Here is a 25,217-nt window from a genome sequence, read left to right as displayed (position 1 = left end):
TCCATGTTGTCACAAATGGCAGTATTTTTTAAATTATTTTTCTAAATTAAAATTCATTGGGATAACAATGGTGAACAAAACTACATAGGTTTCAAGTGTACAGTTCTATAACACATCATCTGTATATTGCACTGTGTGTTCACCACTCAGGGTCAGTTCTCCTTCCATCACCATATATCTGACCCTCTTTACCCTCATCTCCCATCCCCCCTGCCCCCTTCCCCTCTGAACCATTGTCTGTGTCTATGAGTTTTTGTTTCTTTGTCTTAGTCCTTTTTTGCCTTCAGTTTTATATTCCACATATGACTGAAGTCATATGGTTCTCTACTTTTTCTGTCATATTTTCAATTAGCATAATAATCTCAAGATCCATCCATGTTGTCACAAATGGCAGTATTTCATCTTTTCTTATGGGCGAGTAGTATTTCACTGTGTACTGAATACCACTTCTGTATCCAGTCACCTATCAAAGGGCTCTGTGACTGTTTCCATGTCTTGGCCACTGTAAATAATGCTGTGTATCGCACTCCCTAACTTCAGCTGGCAACTACCGAGCAACAGTAATCAAAACAGCATGGTATTGGAAGAAAAACAGTCACACAGACCAATGGAATAGAATTGAAAACCCATCAATAAATCCACATAAATATGGACAGATAATTTTCGACAAAGGAGCCAAAAACATACAATGGAGCAAAGACAGAATTGGAAAGCTACGTGCAAAAGAATGAAACTGGACTGCTCTCTGTCACCATGTACCAAAATTAACTCAAAATGGATCAAAAACCTACACATAAGACCTGACACAATAAACTGCATAGAAGAAAACATAGGTTCTAATCTTATGGACCTTGGGTTCAAAGAGGGTTTCATGAATTTGACCTCAACGACAAGGGAAGTAAAAACTAAAATAAGTGAATGGGACTATATCAGACTAGAAAGTTTCCACACAGTAAAAGAGGTTATTTGAAATAAAAAAAAAAACTGAGTCAGGTGCCTCCACACTGACTGACTGTCAGCTGGTCCTGTGGCCAGCATCAAACAGAAGGGCTCGGCTTCTAGAACACGCACTGAGGGGAGAAGACCTAGGGCCCTCAGAGTCCAGGGCTGACAGGCCTGAATGCACCACGGTGTAGAGAAAGACTCGGGAAGGCAAGGTCAAGGCCCTCAGGAACCGCAGGACCAGGAGGGTAAGGAGCCAATGGGATACAGGTTATGTGGGGCACTTAGAACTTGGGGTGCCTGGAACCATTTGAACTCAGGTGAACTAGAGGTGTGCAGCCTTCAGATGAATCATATGGCCTCCATAAGAAAAGGGAGTGATTTTTAAAATGGTTAAGAGTATAGGCATGAAGGAAAGGATGTTACATGAAGTAAACTTTGAATAGAGCATGGAATGTGAAGGTTAGTATTTTAATATCAAACTAGAAAGGTTCGCTGGAGCTAATGGAACAAGGCCTAGAATATTAGGTTTAGATGTCCCTTATTTAGTTGCTAGGCAACAGAAAGACATTAAAGGATTTGAAAACAAAATCCCAGTGTGTAGGACAGATTAGCACAGATTAGAGGAAGGAAGATCCACTGGGAGATTATTGTAATAAGATTATAAAGGCTGAAATATAGGCAGAAGTAGGAGTTGAGGAGCAATTCATGAGGCACTACAAACTTGACAGGATTTGCCAACCAAACGTACGTAAAGTAAAGCACAGATGAAGATTATTATAGCCTTGAAAGTGGGGTCCTTAAGAGGAACTGAGCTCTGTTGGAAGGAAGAGAAAAGAGGCAGCTAGTGATCTACAACTCAATGAGAATATCCAATAGGCAGCTGAAAATGCAAACCTGGAAATTAGGGAAGGTCAGAGAATAAATACAGATATGTGTTTCAGGTATATCGTAAGATTACTGAAGGGTATAGCATAAGAAATGAACATTGCTGAAAACAGAACCTTGAGAAATGCCTCGTTAGGAAAAAAAGACTATGTTTTTATATGGTCCAAGGAGTCAGAGAAAAATGCCTTACATTAGGTATTTTCCATTTGCCCCTCCAGGTCTACTTCCCACATTCCCCCACCCTCCATGCCCTCTGGCTTCTGGGTGAGTTCGGCCAATGAGAGACACCAACAAGGAATTACAAGGGCCGGAGAAGAAGAGCAAAGCATCTGCCCACCGGCTCCCGATTTAGTGTCATCTCAGAGGCACAGATGGGCCCTGTCTCTCCAGTGACGGCGACAGCCCTTCTGTACAGCGGCCTCTCTGGGTTCCAGAAAGTGCTGCCTCCCCCGTCCCTTCAGACCTAGAGATGGTTCCAAGGTGCTGTACTATCTCGTATTATTCTTAATGTACTAGTATCTTATATTATTCTTAACGTACTATCTTAGATTAAGGTACTATCTTATATTATTGTATTATCTTATATTGTACTATCTTATATTATTTTTAATGTACTATCGTATATTATTAATGTACTATCTTATTGTGATATCTCTTATTAATGTACTATCTCATATTATTAAGATACTATCTCATATTAATGTACTATCTCATATTATTATTAAGATACTATCTCATATTATTATTAAGGTACTATCTTATATTATTATTAATGTACTATCTTATATTGTACTATCTCATATTATTAATGAAGTGTCCTTTATTATTATCTTGCCCACTTCTTCCTAAATGGGTCCTTAATGAAATTATTCTCAACGAAAAGTTTGAATGTGTGATCTGTTTCCTGCTGAAATTTCATTAACACAGCACCCTCTCTTTTGTAGCAACAATTATCTCCATAACAATATACCAAAACATTTCATTTCCCCCACTCAAAAATCCTTAGCCTTTCCTGGGATCTAATTGGTCCATTCTCCTGTTGGTCCCCTCTGTTGCCTTTCAGGATGCTAGATTCTAAGACATCAGAAGTGGGATTCCCCCTCGCTCACCGCTGTGGAAGCTGGTGCCTCCAAGGAAAAGGAAATCTGGAGACATCAGAAAAGTTCATTCCGCAGAGCAGAGCAGGAAGTAACCTCGACTTCCCCGGCACGAGACCGGCTGTCCTACATTCCGGCCCAGCCTGCCTGACCTAGCGTGTCTCTGAGATGTGTGTCGATGGCTGGGAAGCCGACCTGTCTTACCAGAGGCTATGAGAGGTCAGAAGGGGCCAAGGAGTGACTCAGCTAAATTGGCACCAAAAACAACCCTCTCCCTGCTTACCTCACAGGATAAAATGTATGGATGCTGAAGAAGATAGCAAGTCCCAATACTAGCCTGCCAAAGAGAATTCTGGAAGTGACAGGCCATCTACTGAAACTGTGGCCTCAAGATCCAAAGCCCATTACTATTCAGGGTTTGACGGGTGCCGCAGTCAGCTGCACCCCAGACTCCAGTCACCTCCCTAAGACCAAGCAGGCTTGTTGGTGTGACTTAGCAGCAGTGGAGACAGTGCTGCAAAGGAGGTGGGGTGGGAGGGACAGATTCACCTAGACTAAGCTGCAGGAGCTCCAGCAGTCACACTGGAAAGTCAAAGAATCACACAGAAGAGACGGTAACCATCTGAGTATCAAGTCACGCGGGAAGCGCTGCTCCGGCAGGAGGGATGTGGGACCCCGGATAAGGAGAGGCCTTCCTCTCCTGTAAGAGAAACACATCGCACACACTGCTGTGGAGCAGACCCGACCCTGCAATAGACACCACACTGTCAGTCAGTCCTACAGAAACTAGCAGCACCTAGTGGGAGACGACAGGACCAAGAGGGATGACGAAAACGTGAAAGAGACAAAGGGGACACCAGAAGTGCTGCGGGGGTTATGAAGCCTATCGCCTTCAAGATACAACAGTATAGAATAAATTCCTTTCCAACCTCTTTTTTTTTTTTACTGTTGTTAGTATGACCTGTACTACCACCATTCTGGAACTAATCTGTCTGTTCTGGCATAAATGAGGTTATACTTACAAGCAGAAGCTCTGTGGGTGCCTTCCTTCCTTCCCACCCCTCTCTCACCTGAATGGAGCTCGCCCACCAGACTGTGTCTACATTAGAGCTGTGCCAATAAACAGGAAGCTCTCTTCCCAGAGAAACACACCAGAAGTCCATTTACAGAAATGCACATCTGAATATTTTGAAATACAGTCACATTTTCCCAAGAATAGTTTGGAATGCAGAGCCTATATGTTACTTACTAAATGGATTCTAGAGACTTACAGGACAGAGTGCAAAGAAATTGTGAGTGCATCATGTCCACAGAATCAGAATGTTAGAGCTAAAAGGGCTTCTCAAACACAGAGTCTAGACATTTTTAATGTTCCTCAGAATATCGGACATGTAAACAAAAGAAAAACAGAAATTAGGTGGTCTCTAAAGCTTCTGTCTAATTATGAATATCATAATCTCAGATTCCAAATTTTTGTTTTTATACACAAAGTCTTATTCTTCTCACTACTATAGGAAAAAAACAATCCCTTAAAACAAATATGTAGTAAATATGCTTAATAGATGTGTATAATTGAAAATGTGAATTAAAATAGCAATGTATCATTTAGCACCCATCAAACTAGCAAAATCATCAGGGTCTGGTGAGGATGTTAAGAAATTGGAGCTTGCATATATTGGAAGTCGAGTATATAACCGTACAACCATTGTAGCAAACTGAATTCTCATTCTGATTCTTCACACCCTCCCTGTATTAGAATTAGGATCCACATACGTGCCCAATAACTTTGCAGCACCACCCCTAGAATGAACAGAGTAGATTTCCCTACCCCCCACAGATGTTGGGCTCAGCCATGTGACTTGCTCTGGCCAACAGAAAGTGAGCAGAAGTGACAGTGAGCCAGTTCTAGATATGATGCACATGAAGTTTTATGTACTTCCACTTGCCTTCTTTTTGCTCCTGTCTTTTCCAATGAGAAGAGTGAGTAGTTGTTTGTCCAAGAGAATGAAAGACATGGAGTTGATGGAAAGCAAACCTAAACCCGACCCCCAGCCTTACAGACTAGAGTCCGGAGACTAGAATCCAACCTAGCTCACGTGAGCTGTAATCAACCCCTAGATCAAAAGGGAAAATTAAATATTTACTGTTTAAAGCCACTAAGTTTTAAAGCACTTTTTGTTTGTTTGTTTGTTTTTGTTTTTTTATAAATTTTATTGGGGAATATTAGGGAACAATGTGTTTCTCCAGGGCCCATTAGCTCCAGCTGTTGTCCTTCAGTCTAGTTGTGGAGGGCGCAGCTCAGCTCCAAGTCCAGTTGCCATTTTCAATCTTTAGTTGCAGGGGGCACAGCCCACCATCCCATGCAGAAATTGAACCAGCAACCTTGTTGAGAGCCCACGCTCTCACCAACTGAGCCATCTGGCTGCCCCTCTGGAAGCTCAGCTGTAGCACGCTGTCTTCAATCTAGTTGTGGAGGGTGCAGCCCACTGGCCCATGTGGGAATCGAACCGGCAACCCTGCTGCTCAGAGCCCACGCACTAACCCACTGAGCCATCCAGAGGCCCCTGTTTTTCTTGTTTTATGTAGCATTATTGTAGTAATTGCTAATACAACCGTCTGTAAAGTAACCTACCAATATCCAGTCAAGGTGAAGATGCTCATGTGACCCAGAAACGGACACTTCTAGGTATGTGCCCTGCAGCAGTGGTTCTCAGCCAAATCAGACCCAACGCCTCCTTTTTGTATCAAAAATTTTAAACACCCTCTTTCTATCCTGTAACAACCTTAAGAGATAATATACCTATTCTCACACATAAATTTCAAAAAATGAACATAACATCCTAACTGTAATATAAAGAAGAAACAAACAACGTAACTGGTCATCAGGACTAGGAGAGGCAAGCCAGGTGCCCAGGCTGCAAAGGTCAAGGAGGAAACTGGGAGATGCCAACGTGGCAGTACTCCGACAGGGAGCACGGCCTGCAGCTGTGCCCCTGGGCATCTCACTGGCCTCATTAGCCCTGGCCGTGTTTACAGCACACACTTGGATTCAGAAAGCAATGTATTCATGACTTTGCTAGAAGACTTAATGAAGTAAACAGACATTCGCACTCACACAGCATCAGCATAAATGCAAAACCTACAAATGCAGGCTGACACGATATGTTGTGTTCGCGACTCAGATACTGCAAATGGCATTACTACTGAAGTTGCAAGTTTCTAAGGCAGTGAACAATGCCTGGTACAGTTCTGAACAAAGTAAAGTCTTCAGTCAGTTTACACAGTTTGAATTCTTTAAAACAATAGCATCCGCTAAGACTATGACAAAAATACGATAGGCTTATGTGCAGAATGAAGGTTCTAAAGTCGGATCAGTATACACGGAATTTTTACCTATGAGTACCTAAAAAGGAAATTTAAAAATTATGTGGCACACAGGCAGGCACACATATTGCAGGGCAACCAGCATCTCATCCTCACCCTCTCACTGCCAATCATTGTGATAACTAAAAATGCCCCTCCACAATTGTCCCCAGTCATGTGATAACAACAACATGCCCCCACACATTTCCAAACTTTCCCTAATTCATCCTGTCACCATTGATAACTCCTTCCCTGGAAAAACAGGGCAGAGTACAAGGAGGTGCTGGCAGCATTCACTGTGACTGCTGTGGAATGGATACGCCATGGTCCATGCACACAGTGGAATATTATACAAACAAAATGAAGGAAGAAGAGCTACAACATGGAGAAAGAGCGCATGAACATAATGTTCCACAACGGAAACAAACTGCAGAAAGACATGTGCAGCAGATCATTCATGTACATTTTTTAAACTCACAACAATTACTGCATATTGTCTGTGAACACGTTAAATACAAGGAAGCAATACTGACTTCAGAAAATAGTTATCAATAAAGAGGGAAGGGGCGAATGTGGTGCAGCTTTACCATACAGGTAAGAGTTTATTATTTTTAAAAGAGGGAGATGTGGTAGGAAATATACAAGATGAGCCTGGAGCACCCTGTACTGCTACAAAGTAAAGAAGTACTCTCAAAAAAACAAAAAACACACCACATCATGATGTGGGTAAGTCAAAGGGACCTAGGAGCCAACAGAAAGAGCTCCCAATGGTTAAAACTGGAATAACATGAGCAACAAAACAAAAATGCAGTATTGGGTTATAAGCCAAAATATGAAATAAATATCACAAATTCATATTGAGGTAGATAGATAGATGATAGATAGATAGATAGATTGATAGAAAGATAGATAGATAAGAGACAAATCTTCTATGCAGAAGAATTCCAAATAACTGCGGCATATACTCCACCCTGAAGGTGGGTAAGAGATTGACCATACAAACAGGCAATGACCAGACCACATATAAAAATAAAACTCTGAGCCACAGCCTGCAACAACAGTCCTGAAAGCCAAACCACAACTTTGATAATAATCAGCCCAGTCACGACTCGATCACTAACTGGCAGTTTCCCTAATTTTCGTCCACTTCTAATTTAGGACAGACCCAACCAAGCCAAATATGCTCCCCTAACCAATGACACCATGTCCTGCTCCCAGGTAGCCGCCTCCAGGGCCCCCTGACAACAGCCTCCAATCGGAGCACACCTAAAGCCTTGCCTTTTTGCTACTGTCAAGCTCTCCTCCTTTGCATCTCTACCATTAACAAGTGATGGTGGCTGGCTCTCTTGCTAGACAAGCTCTGAATAACTAGCCTGTACTTATTCTAATCTGGGTGGCTGTCGGTTATTTCCATTGAGGGAACAAAACTCTTCACTCATCAAGTGTGGGCTGTGCAAAGTGAATTCCATTCTAAGACAGTATTTGAAGGGTGGAGGGGAGCAACTTTACAGTGTAGAACTTGAGAAACACTACTTCAGCCAGGTGAGCAAGGTCAACGTCACCAATCGTAAGTTCGGTTGATAGTTTGTACCCTTGAAATCGCATTTTACCTCTGTGGTCTTCCTCCCCTAAATCTATAATCTTAGAAAAAGCATGAAGGAAAAAAAAAAAACAGACAAATCTCAACTGAGGGACAGTGTGCAAAAGATCTAACCAGTACTCCTCAAAACCGTTTAACGTTATCAAAAATCAGATAAGTATGAAAAAGTGTAACAGCCAAGAGGTATATAAGGAGACACGACTCTAAATGTAACGTGGTGTCCTAGATGGAATCCTGGATCGTAAAAGGACATTTGGCAAAAACTAAGGAAATCTGAATAAAGTATGGACTTCAGTTAATAATAATGTATCGATATTGGTTCATTAATTACAACAAATAAATCATACAAATGTAAGATAGTAATAATAGGGGAAACTGGGTGTGAGGTATATGGGAATTCTCTATACTATCAGCAATTTTTCTGTAAATCTAAAAGTATTCCATGAAATATAATTTACAGCTTATAGTGAAAAGAAAGGAAAAGCATTATACTTACAAAAAAAAGTCAACATAAATAATGTTTAAACATAAGCAATGGATCACCCCATTATATTCCTGTCTTTTTCAATATGGGTAAAATTACAATTTTTTCAATTTTTTTAATCCTTCAGAATGAACTCCAATTTACCCCAACAGATTCTGTCTTTTCTCCCAGTTTCACCCTCCCTATAGCCACCAAGTGGTGTGACACTCTTGCTGATGCGTTTCCACTGGCCTGGGGGCTCCGACAGCCGGTCCAACACAGTCGCCACGTGAATGTAAAGCTTTCGCTCCTCCGCTGTTGGATGCCTGTTTGCACATTTCATTGGGATTTTGGTTGGCTGTGCTCCTCCTTCCCTCTCTGCGCTGCTACAGACTTGAAGGCAGGACCCCTCCTGGCCACCCATCTCTTCCTATCCACCCACATCATGTTCTGTAACTTGCCAACAGGACGACTCAGTAAATGTTTGTTTGATGGTAAGAGGCTAGAGATTCCACATATAACGTCCTTTTCTGCAGTGCAACAAATCAGTAAGAACTAGATCTGGGAACAGATTAGTGAATCTGGCTTTGAAACTGCCCACATGTAAGCAGCTGCAGGGAAATCGTGACAAAGGATAGTGGTATACAGCGAGTTAAGGAGTAAAGGTGAGACATAGAAAAGAAAAGCTTGTTCATTTTGACCAAGAATGGAGCTCCTGTTGCATAAATGTTGCCTCAAAATTGAAGAGAAACAGAAAACATACGGAGTACAAAGAACAGAGAAAGAAGAGAGAGACAAAGAAAGAAAATACGTAGATAGGTAAGGAGGGAGGCTGACTCAAGAGGAAAATCTTGATTGAGGCAGGCACTGAGAATTATAGAATAAGGTCAATATTACAGCAGTAGTAGCAACAGTAGGTACCTCTAAGTATCTGAAATGTATTCAGCATTTAGATTGTGCCAAGCACTGTGCTACGTTTACTCATCTCATTGACTCTCCTAACAATCCTATTATCCTCAGTTACAGATGAGGTTAAGCTTAGTGTTAGGATCACAGAACTGGTAAATGGCTTGAAGCCACACTGACCTTGAACTAAAATGTGGTTTTATCAGTCAGTAATCCAGGAGTGATGAGGCTGAATACAGTGAACAGAGAGGCTCATGGGCCTCCCAGCACACTGACTGGACCAGCTGGACCTACAGACCTGCGCCCTGGACGATGACTTACACAGGTTGCCTGAGCAAAGCCACACTTTAATGTCCTCAACAATGGGAACCAGTGAGAGAAGAAGATGCAAAAAAGGAAGCAGCCGTGAGAAACTCACCAATAGCAAAGTGAATCCCTTGATATTTTGCAACACTGTGATTTACTAACAGCTATCTTATTTCTAAAAGGTAACAAACAATACATTAATTTTTACTGACTTGAGAATTTTACCATTCATTTTAGGTAAGTTGCCACATCCTACAGTAAGAAAACTAGGCCGGAGATCATGGACATAGGACTTTGGCTGCAAGAAGCAATGGCTGCTCGTGGGCGGGAACCTGGGGCGAAAGCGGTGAGCCGGGATGAGGCAGAGCAACTCCCATTGAAATGCAAGATGATGAGAGACTATGTTTCACAAACACAGCAGGGCTTGCCCTCAGAGGCTATGTGAACTTTGCCTAAATCTGTAGCAAATAAATCTGTTTATTTGGAACGATTGACACCATCTAGCTGCCACTTTTCCATTTTCTGGTTGCTAGCCAGAGCTAAAAAGAGATTTCGATAAAGCTAAATATCAATAGCATTCACATATCAATAGCAAATTTTTAATGAAATATAACATCTTATTGAAATAATAAATGATTGCAACAAAAGAGTATAATCCATTAATAAGATTCTATCGCAGTGTCTAAACATTTTCATACCTTCTTTTGTTTTTACAGGTGTTACAAACAGAAGGATATACATTGAAAAGGACTTTACATTTTACGCTAAATCATGTTTATTCGTAGAAAGTAAGCTACACGTGAAACAATGATGGCACAACGGGAAAGTGCTTGCCTGTGATCACAGGGACACAGTTCTGGGTCGCTGGCCAGTGGCAGCCTGCTGATCACTACTTACCAATACCATTTAAGTTTTTCCTTTGGACTGAGTAATAATAAACCTTTGTTTTCTCTTAGAAGCTAAATTTTCAAGCAAGCTTTGAATTTAGATCTTCTCCAGCCTGAACAAGAACATGTCTTATCTTTTTAAAGTATATTATTACCACTCTTCTCCTCTACTCATAGTGAAAACTAAAAATGCTCATTTTTAAGAATTACAGTTCATTTTTAAAACCTACCAAATGTTGTTACATTATTTGCTGTAGGCAAGCAATAAAAAATAACTATTAGAGCAAAAGAAAATTTTTTAGGAGTACTTTTAGAGCCAAAACTAATTAATATCTGCATCTTTGCTCAAACTTAATTGATATTATGTTGTCATCGCTTCTGTACTTTCCCTCCAAGAATTTGATTGTTCAAATAATGTAAAACAACAAAAAAATTTGTTCTTAGAATGACTTTCTCCAACTGATTAGATTTGCTATTAGATTTTTTTTATATTACAATTTCAGGCTTTTACTGAATGATAATGCATCTACAACTTTCAGATTAGAGAAAAAAACAATTGAGAAGCAAGTTCCTAATATTTAAAAATTATAATTTAGCCTCTCACCCTTCATCTCTCAAATGTAAACGTGCAATTTAAAACACTCTCTTTGCTAAAATTAGAGTCAAATATGCTTAGAAAAATTTTCTCTCTAACCCATAATGTCAAGTATTCTGAGGCTAAACTGAGAAAAGTATAATTTGTTTTGGTTTACAATAAATAAAAGATATCAGTGATAGAGGCTAGGAATTCCCCTTCCCCTCCAGCAGAGCCCAAGAAAAAGGTACAAACCACATCATACCATTTGTTGCTATGTGTCACTATAGGAACCTAAATGTATGTCACAAAAGGAAAACCAATTGAGTCAAGTGGGTGTAAAAATTGTAAAATACCCAAACAGCATTACTTTACTAGTTCTATTAATAATGCTCAATAACCAGTACCTACCATGTTTCCCCGAAAATAAGACCTAGCCGGACAATCAGCTCTAATGCATCTTTTGGAGCAAAAATTAATATAAGACCCGGTATTATATTATATTATATTATTTACATTACATTACATTACATTACATTACATTACATTACATTACACCTGGTCCTATATTATAGTAAAATAAGACTGGGTCTAATATTAATTTTTGCTCCAAAAGATGCATTAGAGCCGACTGTCAGGCTAGGTCTTATTTTCCGGGAAACACGATATCAAATAAATAAAACAGTTCAATTTGGTAAAGAAGTAAATTTCATTCTCTCATTCCTAGGGAAAGGAGACTAGAAACTGGAAAACCTTAATGGAGGAGGAACTGCAGCATTCCACTATTCTTTTTGCTAATCAAGTAATACTTTAGAATGGGACAATTGACTTGAAAGCAAAATAAAACCATAAAACACCTTTCTAACTCTAGATCATACATAAATCCAAACTGCTTATTTTTAAAAGCTACTTCTTTTCTAAAGACTATTTTATGCCTCAGAGTGTTTTAGCGGTTTGTGCTATTCCAAATTGTTAAGCCTTTTTATTTAAAAAGAATAGTCCTTGCTCACTAACCTGAAAGAGACCTTTAAAGTCCTCTACAGGCTTGCTCAAAATTTCAAAAAGACTGACACTTAACCAAGATCTTTCATTAGATTTAGAGGTCAATTTAAGAAACAAAGTTAGAGTTCTCCACAGAGGATGCTTGTAAATAGTATTCTTTCAGTTTCTTCAAATTCAGAGGGTAAAAAGGCTCTCTCAGGTAAATGTTGCCTTGTTTTGCATAGAGACTTAGTAACTGCAATTAAACAGTGACTCCTCTGACCACAGCCACCGCTAATGCGAAATACTGCTAGAGAAACTGGGCCTGTCAGTTTCTTATTTTAGCACAGAAGATGTCTGCTATATCTGAACGATTGGTAAAGTAACACATAGGCAGCTGTCCTGCCCTACTGGGACATCTAAAATGAATTTCATTATATAGTCTCTCTGTTCCCGGAAACTCAAGACATCTGTACGATGACATCTCAAAAACAATAAGGATGCTGGGAGATATTATTTCATGTTTACAAAAAACAGACCTGCAGGAGTGGTTACAAGCAATCCAATTAACTCATTATCCTGGTCAGTGCAATTTTTGGATGTTCTTTAGAACGAATACCCAGGATAAATGAGGTGCCATTATATAACAGGGGTGCCCAAAAAATGTACACACATGACTTGTATTCATCTTTGTTATCCGTAAGATATTAAGCATTACAATTTTAATACAGTTTTTTTTCCTTTCTTAAAATGTATACACATTTTTTTGGTACCCTCTGTATTTTACCCTGCCATCTCACAGTGAGAGACAAAGCCCTTAGAATACAAACCTCTACAGAAACAAGCTATGAGAATGCCTTGGATCGAAATAGTAGTTTACAGCCTACAAAAAGCACTGTCTCCTTCATTTTACCAGCCCCTATGAAGGTGCATTCCAGTCAAGGGAGCCATTCCTCAGCAACCTGGAAAGCCAAAGGCAACCACCTCCACCACACACTTATGCACAGGATGCCCAGCACTGTGCCCGATGCCGTGAATTTAAGGACTCTTAACACTCCTTAAGTGGGATCTGTCCAGGTGCACACGTTCCGTCATCCCTTTCCAGCCCCCCGTCTAGACAATCACTAAGGTGTCCTGACCCATCTGCCTGGTCACGCTTATACCTTGTTTCCCCGAAAATAAGACCAAGACGGACCATCAGTTCTAAAGCGTCTTTTGAAGCAAAAATTAGTATAAGACCCGTCTTATTTTACTATAATAGAAGACTGGGTATAATATAATATAACATAATATAATACAATATAATATAAAATATAATACTGGGTCTTACATAAGACTGGGCCTTATATAAGACCAGGTATGATATGATATGACATGATATGATATGATATGATATGATATGATATGATATGATATGATATGATATGATATGATATGATATGATACAATATAATAAATATAACAATTAATATAATTAATATAATATAAAATATAAGACTGGGTCTTACATTAATTTTTGCTCCAAAAGATGCATTAGAGCTGATGGTCCGGCTAGGCCTTATTTTTGGGGAAACACGGTAACACTATCACTTCTTCCCTTTATTGTTTTCCTGCTCTGAATTTCTCCACTAGTTCCACCATAGGCAACCACCTCCTCACACACAGAAACGCTCTTCTCCTTCCTTGTCTTCAAACCGTTGCCCCAGTTACCTCAGAAGGATCCTTCTATCTCTCTAAGTTTCCTCTTACTGTGAGCCAAATACTAAGCCCAGCCGTGAGAACTGAGTACTAGCAATAGCCTTCTGAACCAAGAGAAAGGGAAACCTGAGGTGGTGAAGAGAATGAGAACAGGACCACCAGTGCTGTCAACCTTGGAAAGCCTTGAAAACACCCAAAGCAGTCCACGCATTCACCTCTTCATGGATCATCATCGAGCAGTGAGCGCATGGTGGAAGGACAAAGATAAAACAGTCACGACCCTGCTCTCAAGCTCTCCGGGTACACAAAGGAAAGAGTCCATACAAACATCTCTGCCACGTTCTCGTTCTCATTCTCGTTCATAAATGAAGCTGCTTTCCCATCAAAATACATGTTTAATGTGTTCACTTGTATCGTCTCCTTTAATAATTTTCATTCTACACATAGAGTATCAACTATGCAGTTGTTTACATGGGATATGAATAGACTTGTGAACAAGCCCAGGGAGGCAGCCGACCAGTGATAAAGCAGGCAGCACAGCGCCTGGCTCATGTAAGAACGCTGTGAATGTTAATTCCTCGTCCCTTCAACAGATTTACACTCGATCTTATTTTTAAGATGTAATTTGATCATAGGGAGCAAAATATACTTGGAAGCATTAATGAACTTGGCAGTATATTAGGGGATGTTACTGATCAGCACAGAAAACAAGTACAGAAACTGGGAGGAGCAAACTGACATGAGATTGTGAGTTCCAATAATAATCGACAGGAATAATGTAACTTAACTTTTACAGGTACCTGCCTCCTGAAATGAATGAATAAACAAACCAGTGGATGAATGAATTAACCAATAAATGAACACAGTTCAGAGTCGGTGAAATGGACTAGGACAGCCAGGCATACATACAACATATGGTTGCTAATATTATTTATGTGCTATGTTCAGGATTCAATGATAAAGGTTACCTCATTTAGAGTTCAAAATAAAACTAAAATGGAATTTTTTTTCCTCATCATATAAATGAAGAAAGAGTCTCACAAAGCAATTTGTCTAAAGTTACTCAACAGATCAGAAACTAGGATTTGAACTCATCTATTCTAAATCCAATGTTCCTTTATGTCTCATCACAGCTAGTATTTCTTTCTTTTGATAAATATGCAGTACTTTATAGAGGAAGAAATATTTCAGTAAAATTGGCAATAAAGCAAATTTCCATAATTCTAAAACTACTTTCACTCTGGCTTCTCATATAAACCTAGAAATGGTTTTTACAGTTAGAGAGGAAAATATGCAAATGTGTGAACTTAAAATTGTGCTTAAGTATTTCTAATCACTTCAAATTATGTTTCTGTGTGATGAGTTTCATAATGCCTGACAATATTGTTCTGAAAATTTTCCCAGCCAAATCTTTCTTCTATTACCCATCATTCCCCACAGACAAGACCTTCTTCACTTTGGTAGAATCCCACACTCCATCATTACAGATAATATGAGATCGCTAACTCTGCAAATCCCTGTTTGAAGTCACAGGTGATGTTACACAAATTGTCTCCCAATTCAATCTGGTTTTTTATTTTTTTTTTAAAGATTTTATTGGGGAAAGGGAACAGGACTTTATTGGGGAACAGTGTGTACTTCCAGGCATTTTTTCCAAGTCAAGTTGTTGTCCTTTCAGTCTTAGTTGTGTGCAGCTCAGCTCCAGGTCCAGTTGCCATTGCTAGTTGCAGGGGGCACAGCCCACCATCCCTTGTGGGAGTCGAACCGGCAACCTTGAGGTTGAGCGAACAGCACTCCAACCAACTGAGCCATCCGAGAGGCAGCTCAGCTCAAGGTGCCGTGGTCAATCTTAGTTGCAGGGGGCGGAGCCCACCATCCCTTGTGGGACTCGAGGAATTGAACTAGCAACCTTGTGGTCGAGAGCCAGTGCTCCAACCAACTGAGCCATCCAACCAACTGAGCCATCTGGGAAAGCAGCTCAGCTGAAGGTGCCATTTCCATGTTCAATCTTAGTTGCAGGGGGCGGAGCCCACCATCGATTGCGAGACTCGAGGAGTTGAACTGGCAACCTTGTGGTTGAGAGCCCACTGGCCCATGTGGGAATCGAACTGGCAGCCTTCAGAGTTAGGAGCACGGAGCTTCAACCCCCTGAGCCACCGGGCCGGTCCCTCAATCAATTTTTGACTCAATATTCTTTATATTGAATTTACTTCACAATATGTACCAGAAGGATAAGGCTTCTTTAAATTCTACCCTTAAAAATGGATCAAAACATATTAATATTTTGGAACATCAGTAAACATTCCAGGGTAATCTTTATAATTTGCAGTCAGTAAAGACAGTTCTCAATCTCATAAGAAATGACCGAGTACATGATACATTCCAAAAACATTTCCTAAAGAACGTGTTACTGCTGAGTCACTACTACAACCAACTGACATAGTTTTTCATTCATTCAACAAATACATACTGAGAACATGTTAGGCCCAAATACTTCATCATGGGAATGAAGAGATTCTGGGGATACACAATAAGGCATAAAAATAAGACAAATGAGGCACCTACTCTCATGGAGTTTACAGTTACATGGGGGACAACTATGAGAATGCAATAAAATGAGTAAACAAGAATTACATAAAACTACGTAAAGTTCTGTGCAGAGAATTCAAATCTGGTGATACTAAAATGACTGGATGGTCATTTAAATTGAGTCATGAGGGAAAGCCCCTCAAATGAAGTGAATTTAAGCCGAGATGTGAATGCTAAGAAGACTATCATGCAAAACTCCCTGGTGGAGGGAAGAGCTGGTGCAAAAGTCATAAAACAGGAACAAGCAACACATTTCAGAATAAGACAGAATCACAACAAGCCTGGAGGGTAGTGACCTCGAGGAAAAGTGGTAGAAATTCAGAGAAACGGGCTGAGAAGGGGTCAGATCATCAGACTTTATAATTTTTCAATTACAATTGACGTACAATATTGTATTCGTTTTAGGGGTACAAAATAGTGATTAGACATTTATATAACTTATGAAGTGATCACAACAATAAATATAGTAACCATATGACACCATAATTACAATATAGCTGACTACATTTCCTATGCTATACTTTATATCCCCATGTCTATTTTGTAACTACCAATTTGTACTTCTTAATCTTTTCCTCTATTTCACTCATGCCCACAACCCCTCTCCCATCTGGGAACCATCAAAACGTTCTTTGCATCTACGAGTTTATTTCTGTTTGTTTATTTTTGTTGTTGTTGTTTTTAAAAATCCACATACAAGGGAAATCATATGGTATTTATCTTTCTCTGACATTTCACTTGGCATAATACCCTGCAGGTCCATCCATGTTGTTGTATGTAGATGGCAAGATTTCATTCTTTTTATGGCTGAGTAATAGTCAATTGTATACACATACCACTTCTTCTTTATCCATTCATCGAATGATGGACATTTAGGTGGTTTCCATATCTTGGCTATTATAAATAATGCCACAATAAACAGATAGACACAATTAGGGTTTTTGGGTTTCCTCGGACAAATACCCAGAAGTGGATTACTCGGTCCCTCTCTGTCTCTTGTTATAGCCTTTGTTTTAAAGTCTATTTTGTCTGGTATAAGTATTGCTAGACCAACTTATTTTTTCCATTTCCATTTTTATGAAACATCTTTTTCCATCCCTTTTCTTTCAGTCTTTTGATGTGAAATGAGTCTCTTGTAGGCAGCGTATGTAAGGGTCTCGTTTTCTTATCCATTCAGCCACTCCATGTCTTTTGATTGGAGCATTTAATCCACTTACATTTAAAGTAATTTTTGAGAGTGCCATTTTATTATTCATATTTGTTATCTTTTTTTCTTCTTCTTAAAGAAGTCCCTTTAACGCTTTCTTGTAATACTGCTTTGGTGGTAATTAACTCCTTTAACTTTTCATGTTTCGGAGCTCTTTATCTGTCCTTCAATTCTAAATGACAGCTTTGATAGGTAATCTTGGTTGTAGGTCCTTGCTTTTCCTCATTGTGCACATTTCATGCCATCCCTTCTGGCCTGAAAAATTTCTGTTGAGAAATCAGCTGACAGTCTTATGGGAGCTCCCTTGTAGGTAACTGCCTTTCTCTTGCTGCTTTTAAGATTCTCTCTTTGTCTTTAACTTTTGCCATTCTGATTATGATGTGTCTTGGTGTGGGCCTCCTTGGGTTCATCTTGTTTGGGACTCTCTGTGCTTCCCGGGCTTGTATTTCTATTTCCTTCACCAGGTTGGGAAAGTTTTCCATCATTATTTCTTCAAATAGGTTTTCAATTCCTTGCTCTTTCTCTTCTCCTTCTGGAACCCCCTATGATGTAAATGTTGTTATGTTTGATGTTGTCCCAGAAGCCCCTGAAACTATCCTCATTTTCTTGGATTTTTTTTTTCTTTTTGCTGTTCTGATTGGGTATTTTCTGCTGCCTTATCTTCCAAAACACTGATTCAATCCTCTGCTTCATCTAGTCTATTGTTGATTCCCTCTAAAGTATTCTTCATCTCAGTTATTGTATTCTTCACTTCTACCTGGTTCTTTTCTGTTTCCTATCTCCATTTTTATGTTTCCTAACTTCCAGTGACGTTCTCACTGAGATCAATAAACATCCTTATAACCAGTGTTTTGAACTATGCATCTGGTAGATTGCTTGTCACCATTTTGTTTTGTTTTTTTTTTCTGAAGCTTTGTTCTGACTTTCATTTGGGACATATTTGTCTCCTCACATTAACTGCCTCCCTGTGTTTGTTTCTATGCATTAGGTAGAGCTGCTATGTGTCCCGGTTTTGGTCGAGTGACCTTGTATAGTAGATGTCGTGTGGGGCCCAGTGGTGCAGTCTCCCTGGTCACCTGAACTAGATGCTCCAGGTGTGTCCCTTGCATGGGTTGTGTGCACCCTTCTGTTGTCATTGAGCTTTGATTACTATTGGCACATCAATGGGAGGGACTGCCCCTCAGGCTGATTGGTTGGGAGGACTGGCCATTAATACAGTGGAAGAGCTATTGTATAGGGGCTGAATCTCCAGAGCAGGATTCATTTAGCAGGCGCCCAGTCTGCCCTTTGGGTGTGTTGTTTGTGGAGGTAGTTGGGTGGTGCTCTGGCATGGTATGAAGCTGGCCACCAGGTGTGTTGGTTCTGGGGCCTTTTGGAAGGGGCTATAGTGCAGGCCAAGGTCTGCCAATGCATGTGTCCTGCCTAGGGCCACCTGGTATAAGCTACAAAGTGATCTTCAAACGGTTATCATTTGTGCTGAGCATGGAGATGCCTAGGAGAAGCTAAGCTGTGAACCGACCGTGGCTGGAGCAAGTACCTGGCTTGGGGCTGCTTAGCAAGAGGTATGGGACACGCCAAGGTCTTATGCTGCTTGTCTGGGGTTTGTGAACCTTTGAGAGATTTTAGGAAAGTCTGCAGCATAAGCCAAGACAGGCCGTTTGTATGGAAAAGCCACTGGAAGCATCTTGGGTAGGCCCACAAGTTGGGTGGGAGGAGGTCTCAGGGAATCATCACAGCAGGGTGAGTGGTGTTAGCTATGTTGATGGAGACTCAGATATGGCACCCACCTGTGCGTGCAGACCAGGTGAGATGAAGGCTCAACAAAGGAACAATAGCTTCTGCCAGCCCTTCTGTCTGGGAGAAAGCTGCCCCTCCAGCCCTGACCTGAAGCCAGACAACTCAGTTCCTCCCTGTATGCCCCTGATACCTTTCAAGGTGCTGCCGCAGCACTAGAGTTCAAAGCGAGCGTACCTCAACAAGTGAGTCCATGTGCGGGCCCTTTAAGAGGAACACCTGTGATTCCAGTCACCCGCAGTCTCACTTAGCCACAGTTTCCACTGGTTTTGACAACCAGAAGTTATGGGGACCTCTCTTCCTAGCACTGGAACCCTAGGCTGGGGAGCTTAGTGTGGGGCTGGAGAGCCTAGTGTGGGGCTGGGACCCCTCGTTCCTCAAAGAGCATCTCTGCAGCCAAGATATCCCTCCCAATTTTTAACTGCCACACATGAGTGTGGGATTAGGCAATTCATCATCTCCGCCCCCACCCCCACCCATCTCAAGTAGCTTCTTCTGTATATCCTTACTTACAGAACTTCTGTTCAGCTAGACTTTAGGTGATTTTCAATGATGGTTGTTCTGTAGTTTAGTTGTAATATTGATGTGGTCATGAGAGGAGGAGAGCACAGTGTTTACCAACATGGCCATCTTGACCGGAAATTCCATAGTAATATATTTGGATTTAATTTTCAGCAAGATGGAATGCCACTGAAGAAAGCCACATAAAATCTGGAGTTGTATTCACTAAGAATTAGAGTCAAACTTGAAAAACAAATTAAGTCCATATATTTGCTTCATTCTACACTCTTCACTCAATGAAATTTATGCCAAGACACTGAAACAGAACCCTAGAGCTAGAAAGAACCTTAAGGAATGTAAAGCTAGCATTATACATGTACAGAAACTGAGGACCTGAGGAAAAGAGCATCATTCAGATTGCTTCATTAATGGATAAGAGAAACATCTCCAAAAATAAGTAAGTGCAACTAAGATATCTGGGATATATCCTAAACTCAAAACTGATGTTAATCAGATAACTTTCCTTTCATATGTTCATAAAATGGACCACCACAAATTAGATGCCTATGACCCATCAGAGAATTTTTTAAGTTTTTGTAACAGCTTTTGACATCGATCTAAAACTGAAAACTTAGATGAGGCATATACCCACGTTACTGTGTTTGATCAATTCCATTGTTCCAATCCCAACTCATGTGTACACAATAAGTTGGAGATTCATTCATCCAGTGAATAGAAGGGACCTACTATGTGTAAGTAATTATACTGGAAAACAAAGAACTAGTTTATTAGAAGCTATAAAATATGCATACAGAAAGAGAACTACACACAAACACTGAAACACATTGTTATATATGCACACACAACTATAATTCATGCAAGATAAAAACTGCCAATATGCCTCTCAGACACTGCATTGTGAAAGTTGGAGGAAATATTTCCTTCAATTGAAACAATCAGAACGCAGCATCCAAGCTAGCCCTTAAAGGATGGTTGGGATTTACAGATGGGGAAAATATTTCAGACAACAGGCACCACAGGGGAGAAAGATTTATGTAACCTGCAATCAGGACGTCCAGATGAGTAATCCACAATGTTAATTAAATTTACAGCAACTATTTCCAATATGAAAATACTGAAAACTGAGTTGCACTTAAAGTTATATATCATTTCAGTTCAGTAATGTGAGAATTTTGCTTCACCTTAAGTTGAAGGTTATCACCTTCACTAACAAAAAAAAATGTTTTATAATATAAACAACCTTAAGCCTAGGTCAGACTATTACATTTGTTTTCCAAAAGAAATGAAATAGGATTTCAAAGACCTTTGAAAACTTGTTTTTCAAGAAACAGAAAGAGAACTGGAAAATCACTTGAATTGCATGGTACAAAAATGGCAAAGGTGCACTTTTTAAGAAAAGATGTTATCATGCAAAGTATTTTAAATTCAGCATCTAAAAATCTCAGAACATAGAGTAAATGAGAAAGGGCTATCAACACCACAGTATAAAATAGGTTATGGTATCTTTTTTAAAAATTAATCTATCCTATTGTTTTTCTTGAATAATACCCTGCATGACTATTCCTAGCAATTAATTTTCTGCCATCTGGAAAAGCATTGTTTCAGGATAGTAACTTACTTGAAAACTGGTAAGTAATGATATGATCTGGAGGGTGTTTTTTCTTAACCTTGTTAAAAGTTCATTGTATTTTCAGTAAATCATAAAAACTATTTTAACACTGTCCTATCCAACTCAAGGGCAGATCATCAAAATAATCAGCTATCAAAGCTAACCAGTGTGTACTATTCCTAATGTTTTCATTCTCCACTTTCTTTCTTAATTCATTTTTCATTATAAGATTTGGTTGCCTGTGTAAAGTTTTCTCTGTATGGTCTAACAGAATACTGTGGAATTTTTGAACTTTATCCCTGTCCTAAATGGCACAGACTCAATGCAATGAAGGCCAAGCAAACCCAGTTGTGAGAGTGGGGAAAGAGAAAAATGAAACTAACACACACCGTGTAAAGAACCTTGAAGGTACTTTTACTTGGAAAACTAAACATGATACGAGAACTGCAAAAAAGAAGCTCCCATCTCCTTGCCCTGCTCCACTTCACATTATAGGAAGTTGTACCCATGTTGTAAACTCCTTATTTAGCCTCAGTTTTAATTACAAACTTGTATGGCCTTCCCATCATAGCACCTGTCACAATGCCCTATGTATTGGAGGGATTCAAGAACTTTTTTTTAATGGGGTTAGCACATTTGCCACAAAATATGATCAAATAAGATTAGGAATATTAAAGATGCCATAAGTGATCAAGATATTGAGAAGAGCAAGCCAAGCAGATACCCAGAACAACTCTGGAACATTTTTACCAGTTTCCACAACCTTACAAGAGCAGAGCTGGACCTGGGTCATGGAAGCTCTGGCTCCTGGTGACCTTACGGATCTGCCTTCCTCAATGGTGTCCTCAGCTTTCCTGAGGAAGAAGGCCTGAGCACCCACAGCTCTCTAAAAGCAGCTCTAGACAAGGCGGGCTCTGCAGGGACACGCCTTCACCTCACAGGAAGAGCAAGCAGCACAGGGCTTAGGAACAGCAAAATGAGTCCCATTAGAACCCATCTAGATGTCCCTGTAAGGACAAGTTCCACCATGGGAGGGTCCAATATCAGAAATAGCAGAGAGGTAGTTGCTCTCAGTGTGCTTCTCCTTTTCCCTCCCTTTATGACTAAAATGTGCACAAAACTACATTGAAAACAGAAGTCCAGCATCACTGGGGAAAACAGTCTCAGGTTCCCTCTGTCTGTCATGCGTCTGATGAGCTTCAGCCCAGATGGCCTGTTCATCCTCCTATTTTCTCTCTCTCTTATAAGCCCGAATGAGAAATGGCCCTATACAAATTAACAACGCATTTGTGAGAAAGGCTAGATTTAAAGCTCCTGGGAAAAAACCTAACAATATCTTCCTTAAAACTACACACATTCCCAACAGGCATTTTGCTTCTAGCATGTTCTGCATAGAGCAATGGGATGTAGTACTTACTGGCACATGCACACATACACACACGGATGATTACTTAGCCTACTTTAGGAAACTGTAGTATACAAACGTGTGTTCTGAAATAAAAATTTTAAATGTGTGTTAAATGAGAAAGTCACATTTTTAAAATACAACAATTTTGGGGAGAAAAATCAAACACACCAATAAATATAAGATTCCCTTACCACATATATTCAAATAACTTCTTAAAATTATAGGATTTGGGGGCTAGAAGGTATCTTAGAGATGTATTTGGGTAAAGCAAGGAAGACAGTATCGTGACAAGCAGCCACTCTAAAAGAAGAAAAGCCAGAAAGTCATGGTCTGTGGGATGACTGAATCCAAGGGCTGAGCAGTGCCTGTTAAAATGGTAAGGTGAGTTAGGGTGCAGAATCCTATGTGCCTGGAAGCGGTGCCAGCCCCAGGGATACTATGAAGGCAACGTAAATATGAACTTGAGTTCAAGTTAATCAAGGTGTCAGAGGTTTATATTTAAAAGCACAAGTACCTAACACAATGAGTACATTATCTCAAGTGTTCTAAAATTGTGTTAGTGCAGTTCACACCACACAGAAAGATGCATTTCCAGACCTGAACTCCCAGAGTATGTAAATCACACCACTAGGTAGAATACATACATATACAAAGATATATGCATAGATATCACATACATATATTCCGGACTATAAGGATTTCCCAAAGTACTGTGGCATTAAAAAACAAAATGTAACTAGTCCCACAAGTACTTCCAGACTTCAAGAAAGAGGGCATGTAAGCTTTCCTGCAAAATATGCTTTTTGTTTCTGAACTGTCTCTGGAGGGTTACTGTCGGTGTGAGTTTTCCTTGTGGTTGCTTTGTAATAATTCGGTTGGCTGGCTGCACGTTTATCAAGAGCCTACTCTGATCCTTTTCTGCAGTGCAGCCTGTGGATACGAGCCATGCGGGGCTCCCCTCCAGCACGGCGCTTCACCTCGGCCTGGACCTCAGCAGTTTCCAGGACTGAGCCGCGGGCGGCGGGGAAAGAGGAGGGCAGGGGGTCCCCGACCCGCGCCGAGGCCCCGACCTCCGTGTCCCCGTTCTCCCTCCGACATTCCCTTCGGTAACCGGACACGTCATCCACACTCCTAGCGGGGCCTTCGGGTACCCCTCCCTGCGCCTACGTGGGCGCAACGTCCCCCCCACCCCCCACCCCAGGGGCGTCGGTCGGCGCGGGTCGGGGCGGCCCTTTCCGGGGCTTCGCGGCCGCGGCTCGGCGGCACCCCAGGGGGCGCCCGCGCCCGGCGTGGGAGAGCGCGGCGCCGGCCACTCCTCGGGCGCTCAGCACCCACGCCCAGAGGGCGTGAGGAGGCCGCCGTGCAGCGGCGCCCCGCAGTGTCGCGCGAGCTCCGCGTGGGGTCCGCGGGAACCCCTGGCGTCCACGCCGTCGGCCGCCGACGAGCCCCGCGCGGGCGCCTCCAGCCGGGCCCGCCCCAGTGGCGCGCGGGCAGCTCCTCCGCGGGCGGCGGGGCCGCGGGCCCGGGAAGGCCGCCCCGCACGCGCGAGCAGCGCGGCCCCCGAGCGCGCCCCCGGCCCCGGCCCCGGCCCCGGCCCCGCGCGAGTCGCACCAACTTCCCGGGCGGGGGAGGGGTGGCGCCGCGGCCCGGCCGCGCGGCCTTACCTGTGCTCAAGTTGTCGTGGATCTTGAGGGGCACGCGCAGGACGTAGACCAGGAAGAGCACGACGAAGAACCACACGGTCCACAGGTAGGTCCAGGACCACACCACGCAGGACCTGAGCTGCTCCAGGAGGCCCGTGCCCGCTTCAGCCATCTTCCCGCGCCGCCCCGCGCCGCCCTCCGCGTGTCGGAGGATCCCGGCCCCGAGGCGCCGCCCGCGCCGCCGCCGCCGCGGCCCAGCACCTCCGGAGCCCGCCCGCCGCCGGGACGCGGGCGCGCCGGGAAGTCGCGGGTGGCCGCGGTGCCGGCCGGTCCCTTCGCGGTCGTAGCGCGAACTAGTCCGCACACGGCCCCGACCAGTGCTTTCGCGGAGGGATCACGTGGCCCCTGCCCGCGGGGTCCGGGGCCCTTCGCGGTTGTTACGGTCACGGAGAAAGACCGGCCACGGGGCACTGGGGAAAGTCTGGCCGTCACAAGCCGCAGACGTGGAGGACTTGCTGCGGGCCAGGCGCCGCCCCGAGGTCTGCATAGTCCCCCCCACGGAGATGGGGAAGCCCCGCAAGGCCGCTTTCCGTGACCCAGCCCGAGTGCAGCCGCGGCGCCGGCAGGCGAGGCCCGACGGCCGCAGCCCCGCGCTCCGCTTGCGCTCGCGATTCAGGCCCGGGGGCCACGAGGCGAACAGGGATGTGCTCCTGTCCACGGAGGCCTGGGCAGAAATGGCT

At 42.1% G+C, this 25,217-nt stretch overlaps 1 protein-coding gene across 4 annotated transcripts in view; it reads right to left on the bottom strand.

The window, feature by feature from the left end:
• ST7 (suppression of tumorigenicity 7) overlaps nucleotides 1–24,846 on the bottom strand; it is a 248,877-nt gene extending 224,031 nt beyond the window's left edge. For 2 of the 4 annotated variants that reach the window (XM_081038663.1, XM_081038665.1), the window contains exon 1: nucleotides 24,499–24,743. In XM_081038663.1, the coding sequence (XP_080894789.1) occupies nucleotides 24,499–24,649 (151 nt within the window). In that variant the 5' untranslated portion in view covers nucleotides 24,650–24,743. Of the gene's footprint in view, nucleotides 1–24,498 lie in introns of all 4 variants that reach the window. The other 2 variants (XM_081038669.1, XM_081038664.1) reach the window with 2 other exon arrangements.
• Nucleotides 24,847–25,217: the final 371 nt, after the last annotated feature.

Source organism: Rhinolophus hipposideros (genome assembly GCF_964194185.1).
Source record: "Rhinolophus hipposideros genome assembly, chromosome: 25".
In the NCBI taxonomy this organism is placed as follows: Eukaryota; Metazoa; Chordata; class Mammalia; order Chiroptera; family Rhinolophidae; genus Rhinolophus; species Rhinolophus hipposideros.
The sequence above is the reverse complement of the archived record's forward strand: the minus strand, read 5'-3'. Positions and strand labels throughout refer to the sequence as shown.